This window comes from Malaclemys terrapin, chromosome 4, assembly GCF_027887155.1.
Source record: "Malaclemys terrapin pileata isolate rMalTer1 chromosome 4, rMalTer1.hap1, whole genome shotgun sequence".
In the NCBI taxonomy this organism is placed as follows: Eukaryota; Metazoa; Chordata; order Testudines; family Emydidae; genus Malaclemys; species Malaclemys terrapin.
The window spans coordinates 53457624-53475485 of record NC_071508.1 but is presented as its reverse complement, the minus strand read 5'-3'; the positions used below and the strand labels follow the sequence as shown (position 1 = coordinate 53475485).

Here is a 17862-nt window from a genome sequence, read left to right as displayed (position 1 = left end):
CTTTAAAAGTTCAAGTTAATATTTGGGGGAGGTATTTGGGTCCCCTTCCCCCGCTCTTGTTTTCCTATTTATAGTTTAAAATCACTTATAGCATTGGGTAGGTGCTTTAATGAAACTGAAATAAAATGTAGACCAGTGGTTCTTAACCAAGGGTACATGCAACTCTGAAGGTACACAGAGGTCTTCCAGGGGGCACATCAACTCATCTACATATTTGCCAAATTTTACAAGAGGTTATGTGAAAAGCACTAAAAGTCAGTACAAACTGAAATTTCACACAGTGACTTGTTCATACTGCTCTATATCAATGTTTCTCAACCTGGGGGCCATGATTTATTTTATAATCATATGGTAAAAATGAGAAAGTAAGCAATTTTTCAGTAACATGTCAGCTGTGACACTTGTATTTTTATGTCTGTTTTCATAAGTAATTTTAAGTAAGGTGAAATTTGGGGTACACTAGACAAATCAGCCTACTGAAAGGGATACAGTAGTCTGGAAAGGTTGAGAACTATTGATGTAGACAATTAACAGTTGAATTTTGTCTAGCTGTATTACCCCCAACTCCCTCTTTACCACAATTTGAGGGAAGTAGACAATGTCTTCACCCCTCAGCTCAATATTAATTAGCCACTTAGACCAGGAAGCAATGGCATCACAGTTTGTCTCTGCAACAAGGACCATGTGGTTATTCTAGTAGAAACTGACTTAGCAAACGGAGTACCGGCACATGCTTTCATAGTTGATTTCCAGGCTTACCTTCCTCTATCAGTGACTGAGAAGACAAGGAGAAAGCCCTCCCCAGTCCTCATATACTGTTCTCGCATAGCTCCAAATTCTTCTTGTCCTGCTGTATCCAGAACTGAACAGAAGTAGAAAAACTAAATTACTATACTTCATGCTCCAAGTTTGCGAAACTTTTCCTCCTGAAATAGTTGGAGCACAGCAGCTTCTTTTTTAAAAGGGATGTTATTTTATAAACTATGACCTTCCCCAGCATACGGAAAATGACTTATCTGTAGTTTTTCTTCCAATGAAGATATATTGCAAGATTCTTACTCCTGGAGTTTAGCAAGATGCTGGTGAGACTCCTAACTCAAGGTTTTTTGACTCTTCAGGGCAGTGATCCAGTCATAAGCATTAAGTCTGGCATGAACCAAACCTGAAGAAACAATGGTCTCCCTTTCACCAGTTCATGCCAGACAAAAATAGCTATTGTGCATACCTAGATGGGAGTCTTACATTGATTGTTAACAAGAGGGATCTCACTGGAATATTTGGAGGGCAGCATTTATACTCTGCACGGGTGGCAAACATGACAGCTATTAAATTGTATCCCAGAACCACTGCTCATAAGAGTTAAGGAAGTTCTGGTAGCCTTGTACTCAGAAAATAAGGCCCAAAAATAAGGCTCCTCATGCAGAGGATCTCTCTAGAGAATAGAAGCTGCAGGTGCTCAGAATCTCTAAAAACAGAAGCTATTTATTTAGTTGCAGACACATTGTTTACATTAGGCATTTAGGCTTAGTGTTAATTTAAAGAAAGTTTTAAGTTTGATTAGCTCTTTGATAGTCAATGAATATGCAATTAAGACTAGAGTATAAGTTTTAAATCAGGTAGTCATGAAAGCATAAATCAAAATACATAGCACAATACAATTTGATCCAGTACCACCCTCTTAAAATTCAAGTTCAAATAAATAACAGTTACAGACCATTTAAATATCAATATTTAATTATGCTTTAAAAAAAAAAAACTACTTACTGTCCAACCGTGCTGCTTTCTCATCTATCACACACTGTTTGGTGTAAGAGTCTTCAATTGTCGGATCATAATCCGTGACAAAGTAGGACTGCAGAAAAACATACATACAATACACTGTTAACTTACTGCATTAAAGTATTTGTAGTCTATCAAACTGTTTTCTGCAGAGTTATTTTCTGCACTCAAAAAATGATATAAACTCAGAAGTATTTCATCCAAATTAGACTAGCCAATACATCTAAAAAGGTTAAGTATCATTTGGCAATCTCTGGTAATGGCTTGATATGACATGGGCAAACAGCATATCAGAGGGAACATTTGTTATGAATCATGGATACATGTTGTCATGAATGTGATAATACATATTAACCCCCATTGTTTTGGGGAGGACGTTTATAACTAATTAAATATTCACTGGAGGAATTAGCATTTACACTATTACTCTTATCGCGGTCAAATCACATGAGTTTTAGCTGGTTTTCTAGAGAAATATTCCAAAATTATACAAGTATTTTAGACCATTTCATTGCCCCTTCAGACAACACAACAGTGCTTTTATAGTTTTGCTATGCCAGTCCTACACCACCATTGTTGAAGTTTAAAAATAAACTCTGCACCATTTTTGGAATTTAAAAAGTTAATTGGCTGTTTGTGCATCAATGGACAAGCACCTATTTGAGTATGCAAATCAATTCTATTGTTTAAGTGAAAAGTAAATTCTTTAAGCACTTCACAGCCTACATGTTAGCTTTTACTTGCTGCCTAGAAGCTGAATGAACCTGTAGATCACACAAAATAGTCATTTAGAACAATAGGGAATAATCCTTTGTTTACTTCTGGATTCACAGCCACCACAGGCAGCATCCTTTTCTTTTAACCCCATAATTCAAACAAAATTAAATCTAAAAGTACACCCTCCAAACACGGCTTTGTCAGCATGAAAGCTACAACTATTTCACTTAAACATCAACATGAGAATGTTGTAGTTAAAATGTGAACCATCCAAAAGCCTCAACAATCATTGTTTTAGACAACCCTCTAACTTTCTCCATATCACCACAGAAACTGCAACATCTACATTGCAAAAAACCTGCAGTGCGAGACTGTCAATTGACCTGGACTATATGGGGCTAAACCAAAGCAGTTGTCAATGTTCCCACTGGGGTTGAAACCTAAGCTCTGAAACCTGCTTAGGGGGAAGGGTTTGAAGTAAGTGCTATGGGGCTAAGCCCATTTCCCTTGCTAGACAATTCAAGAGAGGAATGAGCCAGTTTTGTGTGTGTGTTGCTGACAGAAGTAAGCCCAGCCATCGGATGTGGTTATAAGGAATACTAAAAGGAGGAGAAGAGAAGACATATTAAGCACTATAATTACAAGTATCAGTAGCTAACAAAGATCACAGAATCTGCAAAAACAAAGGATTGTACCATAGAAGGACAGCTACTAAAATACAGCCATTAAAATTGTTTTGACTTAGCATCTTACCAACCAATTATAACATTTAAACTGCAAGTGAAATTCTGGTTTCTAACTGTTTCGAGTGTTGTATACTCTAGTCCAATTGTCATCCCACATTCACACCAATCCCTAAAGAATATAATTTTCCTTTGCAGTAGTAACAGTAAAGCCATTCTTCCCATTCTTCTGAAGCTCTAATTCAAGGCAGACTCAATGTTGCTATGCAATCACAGCCACTTCCTCAGTTTACAGTACTTCCCACTGTTCAAATGTATAAAAGCAATGTTATCATGGTCCCTAGAGAAAGTCAGATATATTTAATTTGCAACTACTGCTACAATTGTCTGATGCTTATCATAAGAGTAAGGAAATCAGAAACATACAAGAAAATGGTTTTAACTACCCAGAGATCAGTATATGCATTGTAATTTGATCACTTTTCACTGTAGATATCAACTATCCATTGAAATATATCCACCACAGTTCTGTCACCTCCACATTCTGAACAGGGGCAATAAAGTAATTCTAAGTGGAATTGCCTCCTAACAAGTACAATAAAACTATTGAATTCCCTTCCACATGCATATATCCCTTTTTTAATTCCTTAAATTTAAGGAAGTAATCAAATTCAAATTCATTCCTCTCTACTTTAAGGTCCCCGTAGTTTTGCCTCCTATCATCATTTCTTCCCAATCCTTTCACATTACTTTAGTTTTTCCTCCCATTTTCACTTTGTTCCTTTTGTCATGCTACTCTATACAATTCAAGCCATCTCCAAATAAGCACCTTTGTTCTCTCCTCCTTAGGGAGAAATATTCTAAAGCACCTACATCACTTAGGAGACAAGTCTATCGAAAGGCAATGGAATTTAAGGCACTTGGGGTCTGGAATAAAAATTTCCATTTATCCAACAATAAACCATCCTTTCTTTCTTCCTCCTCCACCAAATCTCATCACCCTTCCATTCCTGAACTATTGGGCAGCGTCTAGATTTCACAACCTAAAATAATGCACTCTCTTCAGGGCAGAGAAAACAACTTACTAAACTTGGAATGACAAATTATGTTTAAGTTGTATGTACATTGCTCAACGGACATTTCCAAAGCTTTATAATATACACCTCCCATAACCACAAGTTTCTAGCTCCATCACCTCTCATCCTTCTGTTCTGGATATTAGCAGTGTTCCCACCCATGGACAAAGCATCAAGCCATGTCACCACCTGTGCCTCATGAACATACAGAAAAATCATATTGGCACATCCAAATAATTAAGATCTTATATAATCAATTATGAGCAGTGTAAAAAAAGGATATTCATTTAAGGAGGTTAAAAAGAGAGGGGCAATATGGAAACAGACTGCCAGATTCAAAATACATGAAGAGTGTACTGTGTTCATTTCCTTGTTGATCTGCCAAAAGACTTCAGATCAGATTATTACCCTGTACTTGGCTATGTCCCTCAGAAGCTGCAACTACATCAAGCTGTGTAATGGTATGTCCATTTTGGATTTCACTACAATGGTAAAAATGAGTGACCTATGCAAGATTTACATACACCCATAAAAGACCGTTAACATATTAACCAGCTACCACTAACTCCATTTTATAATACAGTACTTAGCAGAATTATTTATCAGCATTCCTGCATGCTCCACTTATAGTTGTGGTTGCCTGCACTTTTTCATTTGAGAGGGTCATTTTCAGAGGTTTATAAACTTTGAAACATGCAAACAAAATTTTCAGAGAGTCATAACTGTCAAATTTTGGTGGACTTTTAAGGAGACAGCAAAAGGTACATCTGACACAAATGCAGCCCCCTTCCCAAATTTTGAGTCCCTGACCAGAATCCTGGAGTTGCTAGAGCTGGTCAATGAAATGGTGGTAAGAATTTAAAACAAAGTAACAGATTTGTCCCTAGTTTCAAAACAGAAAGTCGCAATATAATTATAATCAAAAGTCTGCAAGAATAGAAGGATTTGGTATTTTTACTTTGCATACATTAAAATGTTACTGGTTTTGAGCACTGTGATGGATGTCAAGATATTTAGAGCATTGGACAGAAACATCACCTATATAATCAAGTCTGCCACATCTATAGTTTCCATACCACAAAAATTCATGCAAGGCCATAAAAATATGATAGTACCAAAACTGACTCAGCTTTGTACTTTGCAAAAGCCAGGCAAGTTTTCAGAAGTGGGTATTCAATTTTAGGACTATGACAGTGAGAAAAGCCTAGCTGGATTACATACTGGGAAATAAGTTCTAAGAGAAAAGAAAAAAAGGGGAAAGATTAAAAAACCCACAATCCACACATTTTTAGATGCAACTTTACTACGTGAATAAATCCAATTAAATTATTGGCTTGTCATTTAGTCAAATACAAATATAAAAATGAACACCTCCAACATATAGCATAATTTAAAGCAAGTATTACAATTTATATCCATAAAGCGGGGCAAAAGAGGAAATATTCTAGTGAGCTAAATAGAAAAGAAAAATGAGTCAAATCAGAGTCAAGACAGAAAAGATTAATATTTAGAGGATTTTCTTCCCTCTTTCAGGAGACAGCCTTCCCCCCCCCCCCCATACACAGCTCAAAAACGATCAGAGTTTGTAGTTAACATTACACCACTAGATGCCTGTCAAATTCCGAAACAAAGGCTTGACATTTGAGTGGAAGCTCACAAGAATTTACAATTCAAGTCAGCATATTAAATACCATATTGTTCAGTACTGAGCTCAAAGAAATAAAAGCACATGCAAATACTAGGTTAGCTTACCTGTAAATTGGGATGTCTCCAAACTGTTCTGTCTAGATTATGGAAGTTTGCACATGTATAGCTATATCAATATAGTTTAATAAATAGTGTACATTTCCCTAATCTAGGCATGGCCTTACTTTCCCTTACTTAAGGGGCACTCTTTAGCAGTAAAATTTAAAATAGGAGCTGCTAATTCCCTGAAAAGATGCATCATAGCACTATCAACATATAGCAAGCCTGGTTCACAAGTTTCTGAACTGAATTATTTTGAGAACTTGAAAGCAAACAGGATACGTGGTTGGGCAAAATGGATCTCCTCAGATTAGTTAATTAAGTAACCAAAAAAAGAACAGGAGTACTTGTGGCACCTTAGAGACTAACAAATTTATTAGAGCATAAGCTTTCGTGGACTACAGCCCATTTCTTCAGATGCATATAGAGTGAAACATATATTGAGGAGATATATATACACACATACAGAGAGCATGAACAGGTGGGAGTTGTCTTACCAACTCTGAGAGGCCAATTAAGTAAGAAAAAAAACTTCTGAAGTACTCTGAAATAAGTAACCAAAGTCGTCTCTCTCTCTCTTGCTCTCCCTTCACATTTAAGTTTACAGAATCCCTGTAGGAATCTGAAGCATGGTGTGATGTCAAAACTGACGTTTATAGTAAAAGAATGTGATCCATCATACAGCAGAAGTACGAAGGCATACAATAATACACGGTAACAGCATCTTTGAAGCAGAGAACATAAGAAGTCAATGTTAAAGTGGTAGCTAAGGCATTTTTACAAAAGCAGATCCAGTATAGGAGGCATTAATCCTGAAATAAAATTCTCCTCACTCTTCTCTCAGGTAAGGAAAACTTAAAGAAATCACCACTGTTGAGCTACAGAGCAAGGAAAACATTTTGGAGGTGAAGGAAATATAGTGTATAAACAATCAATCATTCTCAGCACTATGTTTGCTGAATGTTTCGGAGAAAGGCAGTGTGGGCTTGGGGGAGGTAATCTCCAACTCAGAACTGTACCTGGAAGAGATTGAAGTCTCAGGCCTTGTCTACATCTAAAACTTAGGTCAGCTAGCTACATCATTCAGGGCTGTGAAAATTTCTGCACCTTGTGCAACGTAGTTAGATTGACCTAACCTTCACTGTAGGTGCAGCGAGGTTGACAGAAGAACTCTTCTGTCAACCTAGTTACCGCCTCTTAAAGAGGTGGATTACCTACACTGATGGGGAGAGGGGGAGGGGGACACTTTTGTTGACATAGGAAGCATTTACACTATAGCAATATAGCTGCAGCCCTGTAGCTGTGACACTATAGCGCAGACGTGCCCTTAGATTTTCTTTGGCTTCATTACAAAAAAAACTTCACCATCTTTGTTAATGTCTCAGTGTTGAATAGTCAATGTTCTATGCTCCAGGAGATCGTTGAAAAGGGATAAAATAATTCCTCACTTCACGCCTTAAGACTTCTTTAGTGCACAAGGCAATAGGAAAATGAATGCAAAGAGGTTACAACCCTCCACTGAGAAAAAGTAGCTTAGAGAGACTTTCAAATTAAAGAAAAAACTAACAGGTAACTTAAGCAACCCATTTCTTTTATTTATTCCTTTTTTACTCGCTATTCAGGTTGTTTAAGGTTTTCTTTCATTGCAACCCCTTATCTCTATCTTACAGAGAAGTACAGTGATGTATTTATGATAAATACGTTCCAAGGCAACAAGCTACTGGATAACTTCCGTGTAAAATAAAGCAGAATGAGAAAGGTGAGTTGAGAAGAAGGAAGCCCTTATTAATACTATATTAGACAATACTAGAGGTAAGAGCAAATTGCTTTTTGTGGAAACAGTTTCAAGTCTCAGTAGGAGATTCTCTATAAGTCAATTTTTCTTTAAGATTTTTCAGTACAGACACATGCAATGCACTATGCAGTAAACACTCACATTTTCTGGTGTTAGAAAAGTGAAAGAAACTGCCACTTTGATGTATTTCTTAGTGTTACAGACGAAGCAGTTGAATCTGACTGTTCTGCACAAAATCACGACAGCCTATACTGCAATTTGGTTGCTAAAAAAGCATACCAACAGCTACCTTCACAAAGGGAATTTTAGATTTCAATCAGGAAAAAAAGGAGGGCGCCATAAATGGTTAACTAGAATGAAGCTATTACCTAGGGTTCTTGCTTTTAAATTGTAAGTTCAAAATATAACTAAAGGTCAAGAGTATGGTTTACAATAGTTACAGAAAATTAGGACCAGTAATTACTTAATAGCTCTTCTGTTCTTAACTATTTCCACAACTAAAATTAATTCAGGACTACCAGTGTGCTATTCAAGCTTTTATTGATGCAACAGAAATAATTTTAAAGCTCTTTAACATCACCTCATCTATCCCTCTAGCTTCCATTGTTCACTTGGAGCTTGTAAAGAAATATGAAGGAATACAACCTACTGAAGAAACCACAAATTACCCCTCCATAAACTCAGTTAACATTATTGAAAACCCTCTCCAACATGTGGGAATAGGAACAAAAAATGTATGGGAGATTCTGAATTTATGAACCAGAGAAGCAGGGATATTACACAATAGGTTTTTTCCTGCACCCCAAGGCCCCACCAATATGGAATCTCACAAGCCGTAAGTTCTATCTAACGAATAAAAAGGTGGCATTCAGGCACTACTGAATTTTAGTTGAAACAGGAATTATTTCAGGGAAGTTTTATAGCCTGTGTTATGCACAAGACTAGATCATCACAGTGGTACCTTCTGGTCTTAGGCCTGGTCTACACCGGGGGGGGGGGGGGGGAGGGGGGGAAGGGAACTGATCTAAGATATGCAACTTCAGCTACAAGAATAGCATAGCTGAAGTCGACATATCTTAGATCAAATTAAAATTACTTACTTTGCGTCTTCGCGCCGTGGGACCGACAGCTGCGGCTCCCCCGTCGACTTTGCTTCCGCCTCTCACCGAGCTGGAGTTCAGTAGTCGATGGGAGAGCAATCAGGGATAGATTTATCGAGTCTACGCGACACGATAAATCGATCCCCAATAGATCGATCGCTACCTTCTGATCTGGCGGGTAGTGTAGACATACCCTTAGAAACTAAGAACTGAATATCTGGAAATTACAGATACAACAAGGAAAGGTAATAGTAGGCAGCTCCAAGGCCCCATGTAAGGTGACAATATTCTCTCAGCTCTTTATTCAAGATGCATCTGTGAACAACACTGGAGGAAACTCTAAAGAATTGTGAACTCATTCATTTCAGGGATGCAATGCAGAACAGTCACCAACCAGATCTAAGGTGGCTTGCTTCTGCTCTTTTTGCTTTCTCTAAACACACCCAAAAAGGGTCTTTGTCTTTCTATTTAAAGAGGCCTTGAGTGCCTTTTCAGCATCTAGGAACTGCCACAAACTCATTCTCACAAGATATTTTGGGGAGAGGATTTGACAACATCCTCTGGTTTAATGGTATCATTAACCCCTAAAGAACAAAAACTTTATGAAGTGCTTATTATTTGTGAAAAGGGCTGATGGAGAAGAGCACAAGAGCCTGTGACCCACGGAGCCCTTGTGCCAACTGGCAGAGGGCACAGGGGGTGTACTGGGTTTTATAGGGATCTGGTGGGTCAGATATACGCGTAATAGTTCACTGAAGGGTGGCATGTGAAGTATCTACCGAGAGTCAGAAGTCCACGGGTCATCATAATCACTGCAAAATGCATGTTCAGATAATATTAAGGAGTTTTGTCTGTACTGAAAATTATGTTCTTTAGGCAGATAACCAGGTGATGACATGTCTTGGACAGGTCTGTTTCAGGCAGGAGATAACAGATGCTTGTCTGTGTCTCTCACAGTGTATGCCTATTTTTATAGTGAGCCAGATACTAATTAAGAGATTGTGAAATCTACACAAAGGAGTATCAAGGAAAAAACCACCACCGGAGGATATTTTGTTTATGAATAAAGACAAAGAATTGTTCTGATATATCTGGGAGTGAAAACAGACACCTGGGATCATTTACTGAGGAGGCAAGCGGACAGCGTGACTTGTCACAAACAGAGGGGGTCACAGTCAAGCCTGGCTGTAAAACAATGGAAGGACTTTGGGTAAGCAATGCTCTATAGACAGGAAAGTATCTAGTGATGTAAATCTTGGTTCTAGAATGTATCTTACAATTTTATTTTATTACTGACCTTTTGTTTGCAATACTTCCATATGCTGTCACTTGAATCTCTGTTAAACTTTCTCTTTTCACTATAAACGTAGCTAAGTGCTGTGTGTCAAAAATGGAGCAGTGAACTGGTAAGCTGGGGTGTACGGCTTCTTTGGAAGCAGCAAATCTGTGAACACTGCAAGTATCCAGTGGAGTAGGGGCTGGATACTCCAGGGAGATTCTGAGAGGTTGGAGCGTGCCCACTGCTAACTACAGACAGAGAGAGACCGACCTGCCCAGGCCTAGAAAGAAGTGCTTATGTTGCTCATGACCAATGGAGTCAGGGAGCTGGACCTGGCAGGTACAAACAAGGCTTCCTCACATTAAGGGCAAGTGGTAGCGAGGAACCTCACAATGCTGGATATCTCCGGGAAGCACCACAATGCCAACTCCCACTCCCTTCCCTGAAAGGCAACAGCCACTAAAATCCTCCTCCTCCTCTAAGCACACTATCAAGAAGGGGTAAATTTACCAAAATAAGCAATACCACTATAAGAACTTAACTGGGATAACCACAGCCACATTAGGGGCTGCAAAGATTTAAAAGATGTTGGTTTCTGAACACATCTTATTAAAATTGGTACAAAACCATGTGGATGAAACCTTAGACCCTCCCTCCCACCACCACTGAACCCTATGTGAATAGGCATTGGCCAGAACAGCTCTTTCCAGCTACACTACTCAGAAGTACTGCACCTCAACTTGAGGGAGGTCAGTGCCTGAGAAAACGGTTAATCTCACCACTCTTCAGAACGGGGCAAGTCACGTGTTGGATGATAGAAATAACATTGATCTTGGAAACCGACAGCTAGTATAACAGCAGATCATAAGCTCCCCTTTACAGTATTATTTTGAGTGGTCACCAGCCATTTTAAGTAATTAGCAACTGATTGCAAACAAGTCAAATCAAGATTTTCAACTATTTATCACCCTACAAGGGCAGACTCAGGCACCCAAAGAGACAAGCTATCTAAAATACAGTCTGCTTGAACGTTTCAGGACTAGCTTTGCACACACCAATTAAGTCAAAAATCTAAGAACTCTTTTTTCAGCATAATACATCAAGGGTGAAGTTTTGACCCTATTGAACTCAATAGCAAAACTCCAACTGACTTGACAATTAGGGTGAAATCCTGGTTGCCATTCAAGAGGTTTTTTTTAAAGGAAAGCATGTATTTAGATTTTGTACACTCTCTCTAAGCTACACAAAAGGTGGACCAAATGGCAAAGAATTTTCAATTGCTTTCTATACCTATCCATTTGTTTAAAAATTAAGTACAAAAAAAATCCAATCCCATTTCAGGGACAGGTCTGCTCACAGCTATGGAATTAAAGCTAAGACAACCCATTTACAGTCAGCAAGACACCTTATCTACATAATGATCTCATGGCCTTGTAGTCATAAGTCACAATATACTAGCTCTTGTCCAGTAATTTTTATTGGGAGTATAGTAGTTAATCCCTATGGAATTTTTAAACACCAGTTTGGACACAATCCAATGTGAAGGTGTTGGATTAAGTAGGTTTCCTGTTCATACTCTAGAATATATTTTTATACTTTCTGCCATTTGCCAAGATTTAATGACTGCGCCTTAGAAACTAAATGTTTGTAAAAGCTGTGAAACAGTACTTTTAAAAAAAAAAGCTTATATAGCAACGTGACTAATAATCATGTCAGAAAACAGGTTGAATCCTAGCTACTATTCTTATTACCTTATTTTGGGATGGGGAGCACACCTGCTTAACTTCAGCCTTTTGGCCTCAAATCTCTGATATCTGGGCTTCTCTCTCAGCCTTTAAGGACTACAATGAAAATCTCGGGACTTCTTAAAAGTGCTGTGAGTGTGGGTGCCAGGACTGCTGACAATGCAACTATGGAAGTGCTTTTAATGAAACAGAGGAAGAAACCAAGGTCCAGCAAGGTTCCCACAAAACAGTTCTTACAAAACAAATTTTTCCAAACTGAACAACACACACGAGTAATGCAAAGTTTTCATGAACCAGAAATAACGATTTCACTATATAAAAGACAAGGAAGTTTAGTTCAATGCTGCCTCATGATCCCACGAACGTGGCTGTTCTCTACGCAGAGGAGAAAAGAGGTTGCTTACTGCGTTAGTTCCTCTATAGCGTTGCCTCTGAATATTCACACTTGTGGAACATAAGATCCCTGGCATCAAGCAGTGGAATTTTACTAGTGAGGAGTGTCCCCTGGGGCCACTCTTCCTGCCCATAGTTGATTTGAAAGTCATAGAAAGGGGGATGGACCTGAGGGAAGCCACTACTAATTTGGGAATTCTTTATCCAAGACTGCAAAGGAGAAGGTAGGGAGGGAGGGGGACTATGTAGATACAACTTGCTAAGAACAATAGCTATTGGTAAAGCTTCTGAGTGGCCTCCGCATATTCCCACTTGTAAAAGATTAGCATACAACAGGAAAATAGTCTGTCTTCTAGAGAACAAGGACTGTAAAACCACCAAAAAAAGTATCAACTATAGACTGCAGGTCACGAGTATATTGGAAGCAACCATAATATCCTCCCACATCTGATTCCAAAATACATATAAAGCTTTGCAGGTTCTATAAAAAAGATAAATAGCCACCAATGGATGTAGTCTTCAAATTAGCTGAATACTTTTAATATCCAGGTGAATGAACATCTGGCAAATCTTAAAGGGTGTACAAGAGACTAGGGAAAATACAAGCAGGGTAGACGCCTCTTTGAAATGGAAACAGGAAATGGAAACAGATGACTTGAAATGGAAAATGAGTATCTGAGGGCAATGACTGACCCAATCAATCACATTTCCCATATGAACTATAGTTTAGAGAGGACTGGACATTTTGATCTGTAGCTCACCAACTCCATGGGCTGTAGTTATTGCTATGGGAAATGTCCTCTTCTCAGATGTATGGTACAGATGACCACCATGAGCAGACGAGAGGTCAAGAGCCTTGGAAAAAGACTCCAACCCAAAATTTAAAAAAAAATATTTTTTAAATGATACATGCACTCGATGAAATACCCTCTGAGCAGATAAATGAATATGTCAACTCTCTGGCACTTGCAACATAATCAAATCCAGATTCCATAAAGAAATCCAGCAAAGCAGTTGCCTCAAGAAACTCTACTGGCACATGGAGCAATCCTTTCCAAAACTATGATATTGCAAGGTGAATGAGGACTCTTGCTCCCAAGGCTATGAGGGTGGACACTGAATTACAACCCATGCAGCCTGGCAGAATTCATGGTCCTGAATATTTAGTTAAAAACCACCACCTTTGACAGAAATCCACTAGGCTTCCACAAAATGCTAGCAGTGTTAAAAACTCAGCAACAAACAAGGTCAACCTCTAGTACATTGGGATCATATCAAATTCTATCAACCTGGAGAGACTTGGGATTCTGGGCACCGAATTGAGGGTTTCAGGATGTCAGGACCAGCTAGTGGGATTTGGACCTCTACTATACGTTGACTGTGCTGGGACCTCAGGGTCGAACCAGAGCAAGCCAGTCCTTGCTCCATGCCTATTGCTCAATAAAATGTGGTGGTCATGGGGGAATAGAACACATTTTCAAGGCTGGTTTCCGGTTTCATGCTTGTCTCAGACACCCTCTCCCAAGCTGTTTCGGGTCTCCTTATGACAGAGGCAGGAGGCGGCCTGGAAGGGAGTTTGAAGTGCTGGAGGAATTTATCTGGCTAAGTAATTCAAATTTTAAACTTTGACCACAGTTTGTTCCAGAGAATTAAATTAAGCAACTGCACACCTTATTGCAATATATCAGTATGCATATGACCAATGTGCCCCCTGGTGGCTAGGGTTGAAAGTTCATAGCTTTTGGCCGCCTTTGTGCTCCAGCATCTGAACTGACCTCAAGTGCTTGTAAACATGGCCAACTCTTGATATGTAACCCAGACCTTTATCCTGACACCTTAGTTTTTAAAAGGTACAGGCAAGACACTAACCTGGATAAAGAATCTGAGCAAGGCATAATAGTTTGAATTTTCAGCAAAGGTAATTTGACTTGGAGAATACAAAAGTACACGGTCCTGGGAAATCCATCTAGCACTATGGGAGTTCTGTAGCCGAGGCAACAGTCTTCAAGCATGGCAACTGACAAAAGTGACACAATGGGTTAAACAACATTTTTGCCCGCTAGCCTTCCAGATGATTTCAGCTGATTTAACTTCAATGCAATGTGACATTTTCTATTTGTTTTGAAGGGGGAAGAGGATGCAATTGCTGTAGTTGCTTACCTGAGGTAGCAAAGGTCTTCAAAAAGGCAGGCTGCCATAAAAACTGAGTTGGCAAACAGCATTCCTGATTACATCAAAACACTTATAAAAGACAAAAGCAAATTCAGGAAATGCAGGAGTTCAGATTCTATGAGCAATACTGCACATTTGTAATGGTACAGTGTCTATAACAAGTAGTATACTTTTTATTGCAATTACACAGTTAAGAAAAAACAAGAATAGACAACAGCCGAGTTGTGTTGCACCTATGTGCTGAGTTAAAATTACAAGCAAGAGTTAAGGTTCCACTGCAGCAATGTAACTATGCCACCTTAAAGTCTTTCGCTAATACAATATTGCTTTTAATTTCCAAGATTTCCCTCAGTTCCAAGGGAAAAGAAATCTGATGACGCTTAATTAGCCATATCAGAGCATGTAAATTTCATGAACCAGCTAGTATGCATTAAATTTATAGTGCAACTAAGATTAAAAGTGTAGGAGAGCCTCTTGCTACACTTGTTCTCAGAACCTATTACTTCAATTGCTAAAGCAGTCATTCCATATCTTTCCTCAGCACTAAGTTCATTTTGTATATTTATACTAAAATAGATTGGAAGGTAGTAAGCCTATTTTTGTCTTCCTAATCCCCAAATCCACAGAAAGTCATTTCCACAAAGATGCCAGAGGTTTGGGGCTAGGTAATGAATTTTCTCTCAAATCTGAGGATTTATACTAGCTGTCTTGGAAAGATAGATTTCAAAAATTACAGGCTTTGAAAGTTCTGAATCATTTGCTGTATCTGGTCTCAAAAAAAAAAAAATCTGCCTTAGAAAACGTCAAGTGATACTTAACTGAAAGATTTTACAAGTCTAGTCCACAGGACCAACTATGAGAATTGAGAAGGCTTACTTGGGACATCAGTCACTGTTATTCAGTCATTCATCAGACTAGTGCCAAGTTAGCAATGGAGACGCAAACTCATTTTTAAAAAACCCATTCTTGCTTTTTTTCCCTTGCAAAGGTAGTTGATAGAATAGTGATACTAGTGAGATTTCTTATGATCATTTTTCTGGACACTCATCAGGTGCTCTGTTGCCTGATACCAGCTATCAGAACAATACAACTAGGGAAATTTGTCAGAACCCTTCTCTCTGTGGAAACAGTTGTCTGAAGCACTAAGAAGAGTTGTGATGAAAATGGAGGGCGTGGAGAGAGAAGTCAGGATGTTTCCTGAAGGATTGCTAGTGCTAAGACAGCTTCAGGAAATGACTCACCACCACCACATTTGTGGGAACGGAGCAGAGAGGAAAAGTATTCCCCACCTCCATGTCCGTTGGGTCTTGCAGTACCAGGCCTTATTATCTTAGCAGCAGTTTTATCTCAGTGAAAGTCCCTTCCTAGGCAGCAGGGCACAAATTCTGCCACTGAAATAGCAGTATGTTAAAAAAACCCTACAAAACAAAAGGCATATAGTGTACCATCTTCAGTATCCTGCATGGAGGCTAATGGCACTGGAATCTTTGCATGTTCCCACATGTTCGGGGAAAAGGTGATGGCAGAATCAGCACATAGCCACAGAACAGACATTTGATTGCATCTCGCCCATGGTAATAGCATCTCTCTGACCTGACCAAGCAAAATGTAAAAGACAGAAGGTTACAAAGCTCATTAAAAATGGTGTTGTATAATCGGTTGTGTCTGTGAGAACAATTACAAAAAGGTAAGTCCAGAGCATTTAGCATGCTCCCATGTGCAGGGAGTGAATAATGAGGCGGCAAAGCCAAGAGCCCAATGCAGCCGGATGGATTCCAATATGCCTTGCACCAAATATCTCCTGCAGCACTGTTGTACTACTAACATGATGCCTTCACTGTCAACCCAAAAAAAATAGCATGGCTTTTTTACATCAATATAGCTATCTCAATGTACAGTTCTAGTAGAAACAGGGCACTAAATTTTTGCCTCAGTGTAGCTAGTCGAGATCAGCAGCGTAACCCCAACCCAGGGTTCAACCCTTGACTAGCTATCTAGAGGCACCTTGTCTTCACTAGGATTTTACATTGAAAAACCCCCGCTTTGTTGTCAGTGAACGCATGCCCACGTTCCTGCCACTGAACTCAGATTCTAAAATGCTTTTGGCTTCCAATCTAGGTGCCCCAAGTCCTCTATCCCTTACTCTTTCCCAGATTCAATACCTATTTTCTACTCCCAACTTCCAGTTTGCCTTTGACTTTAAAGAGAACAAAGGAAGCTATTATAGACCTTAGCGGTGTCAACAACAGACCTGTGGTTTTTCTTGACATACTACAGACTGCAACAGGCCCTGGGAATGTTAGAAGGTTCACAAGAAGGTAATGGTGGGAGGAGACTAGGAATAAAGATGTGACTGATGTGGAACTGTTCTGTAATAATTTATAAACACTATGTGGGCCTGGTTATCAGTGTTTTCTGTTTGACTTATTGGTTTAACACAAGAGGAGACTGTTTGAAAAAAGTCAGGAAGGAAAAGAATGGCTCTAGATAAACCACCTCTGCACAAGCACTTGAGAGTTAAGGGACAACGCCAGGATCATTAGCTTTGAGGATTGTGCCTCCTTTATATAGCTAACCTACAAAACTAGTTTGAACCAGGAGAGGGAAAAGGTCAGTCAATACAGAGGATGAAAACAATTCTGGCAGGTTTAAAAAGGAACACTAAAGAGAGGGAAAGGTCACTGTTTGGGAGACTGAAAAATGAGAGAACACTCCACTCGGGTGTTAGATAGGACAATAATACTTTAGTTAAGACAGACATATGCAGATCAGTTTAACCCTTACACCTCTAAAAGCTTTGTTCCCACTGCTAAAATAAACAATACTTTTGTTTTAAGAAGGCTGTCTGATCACTGCATACCACTGGTCACAGACTCCTGAAGCAAATCACTACAGGTGCCTGAATTCAGTTGGACCTAATGAGTAAGAGCAGCTGAAACACAGGGTACAATAGCCTTGGGAGAATTGGTGATTTCCATCCCAGGATAAGTAAACACACAAGATCTGAGGAGCAGTATACAGAGATTAGAAATACAGCTAGCCCTGTAACTGTGACAAAGGGTATGAAACTGGCAGACAAGTGGCAGAACTGATTTTCAGAGTGTGCATAGATCTACAGGACACCCTATGTCATAATCAGCATTTCAAACTAAAGCCTCAGTTGTATACAATTCAACAGTAGAGTTTAGGTAATACGGTATTCTTCATCAAAAACACAGCCATTAGAAATGCAAGAAATTCAGAATTAAAGGAACCAGGAAACTCAAACAGCACAGAAATGCATAATAAAGACCCACAAATCTTAACTGAACCCTTTGGCAATTCCCTGGGGGAGTAGGGGAGAGGGGGGAGGAACCATCAAATTTCAGCTCAGCTGC

At 39.1% G+C, this 17862-nt stretch overlaps 1 protein-coding gene across 1 annotated transcript in view; it reads right to left on the bottom strand.

Moving 5' to 3' along the window:
* RRAS2 (RAS related 2) overlaps positions 1-17862 on the bottom strand; it is an 80106-nt gene that overhangs the window by 22057 nt on the left and 40187 nt on the right. Inside the window, exons 2-3 of the mRNA XM_054026866.1 lie at positions 1765-1852; positions 760-862 (exon numbers count right to left, since the gene is read on the bottom strand). Of these exons, the coding sequence (XP_053882841.1) occupies positions 760-862; positions 1765-1852 (191 nt within the window). The remainder of the gene's footprint in view (positions 1-759; positions 863-1764; positions 1853-17862) is intronic.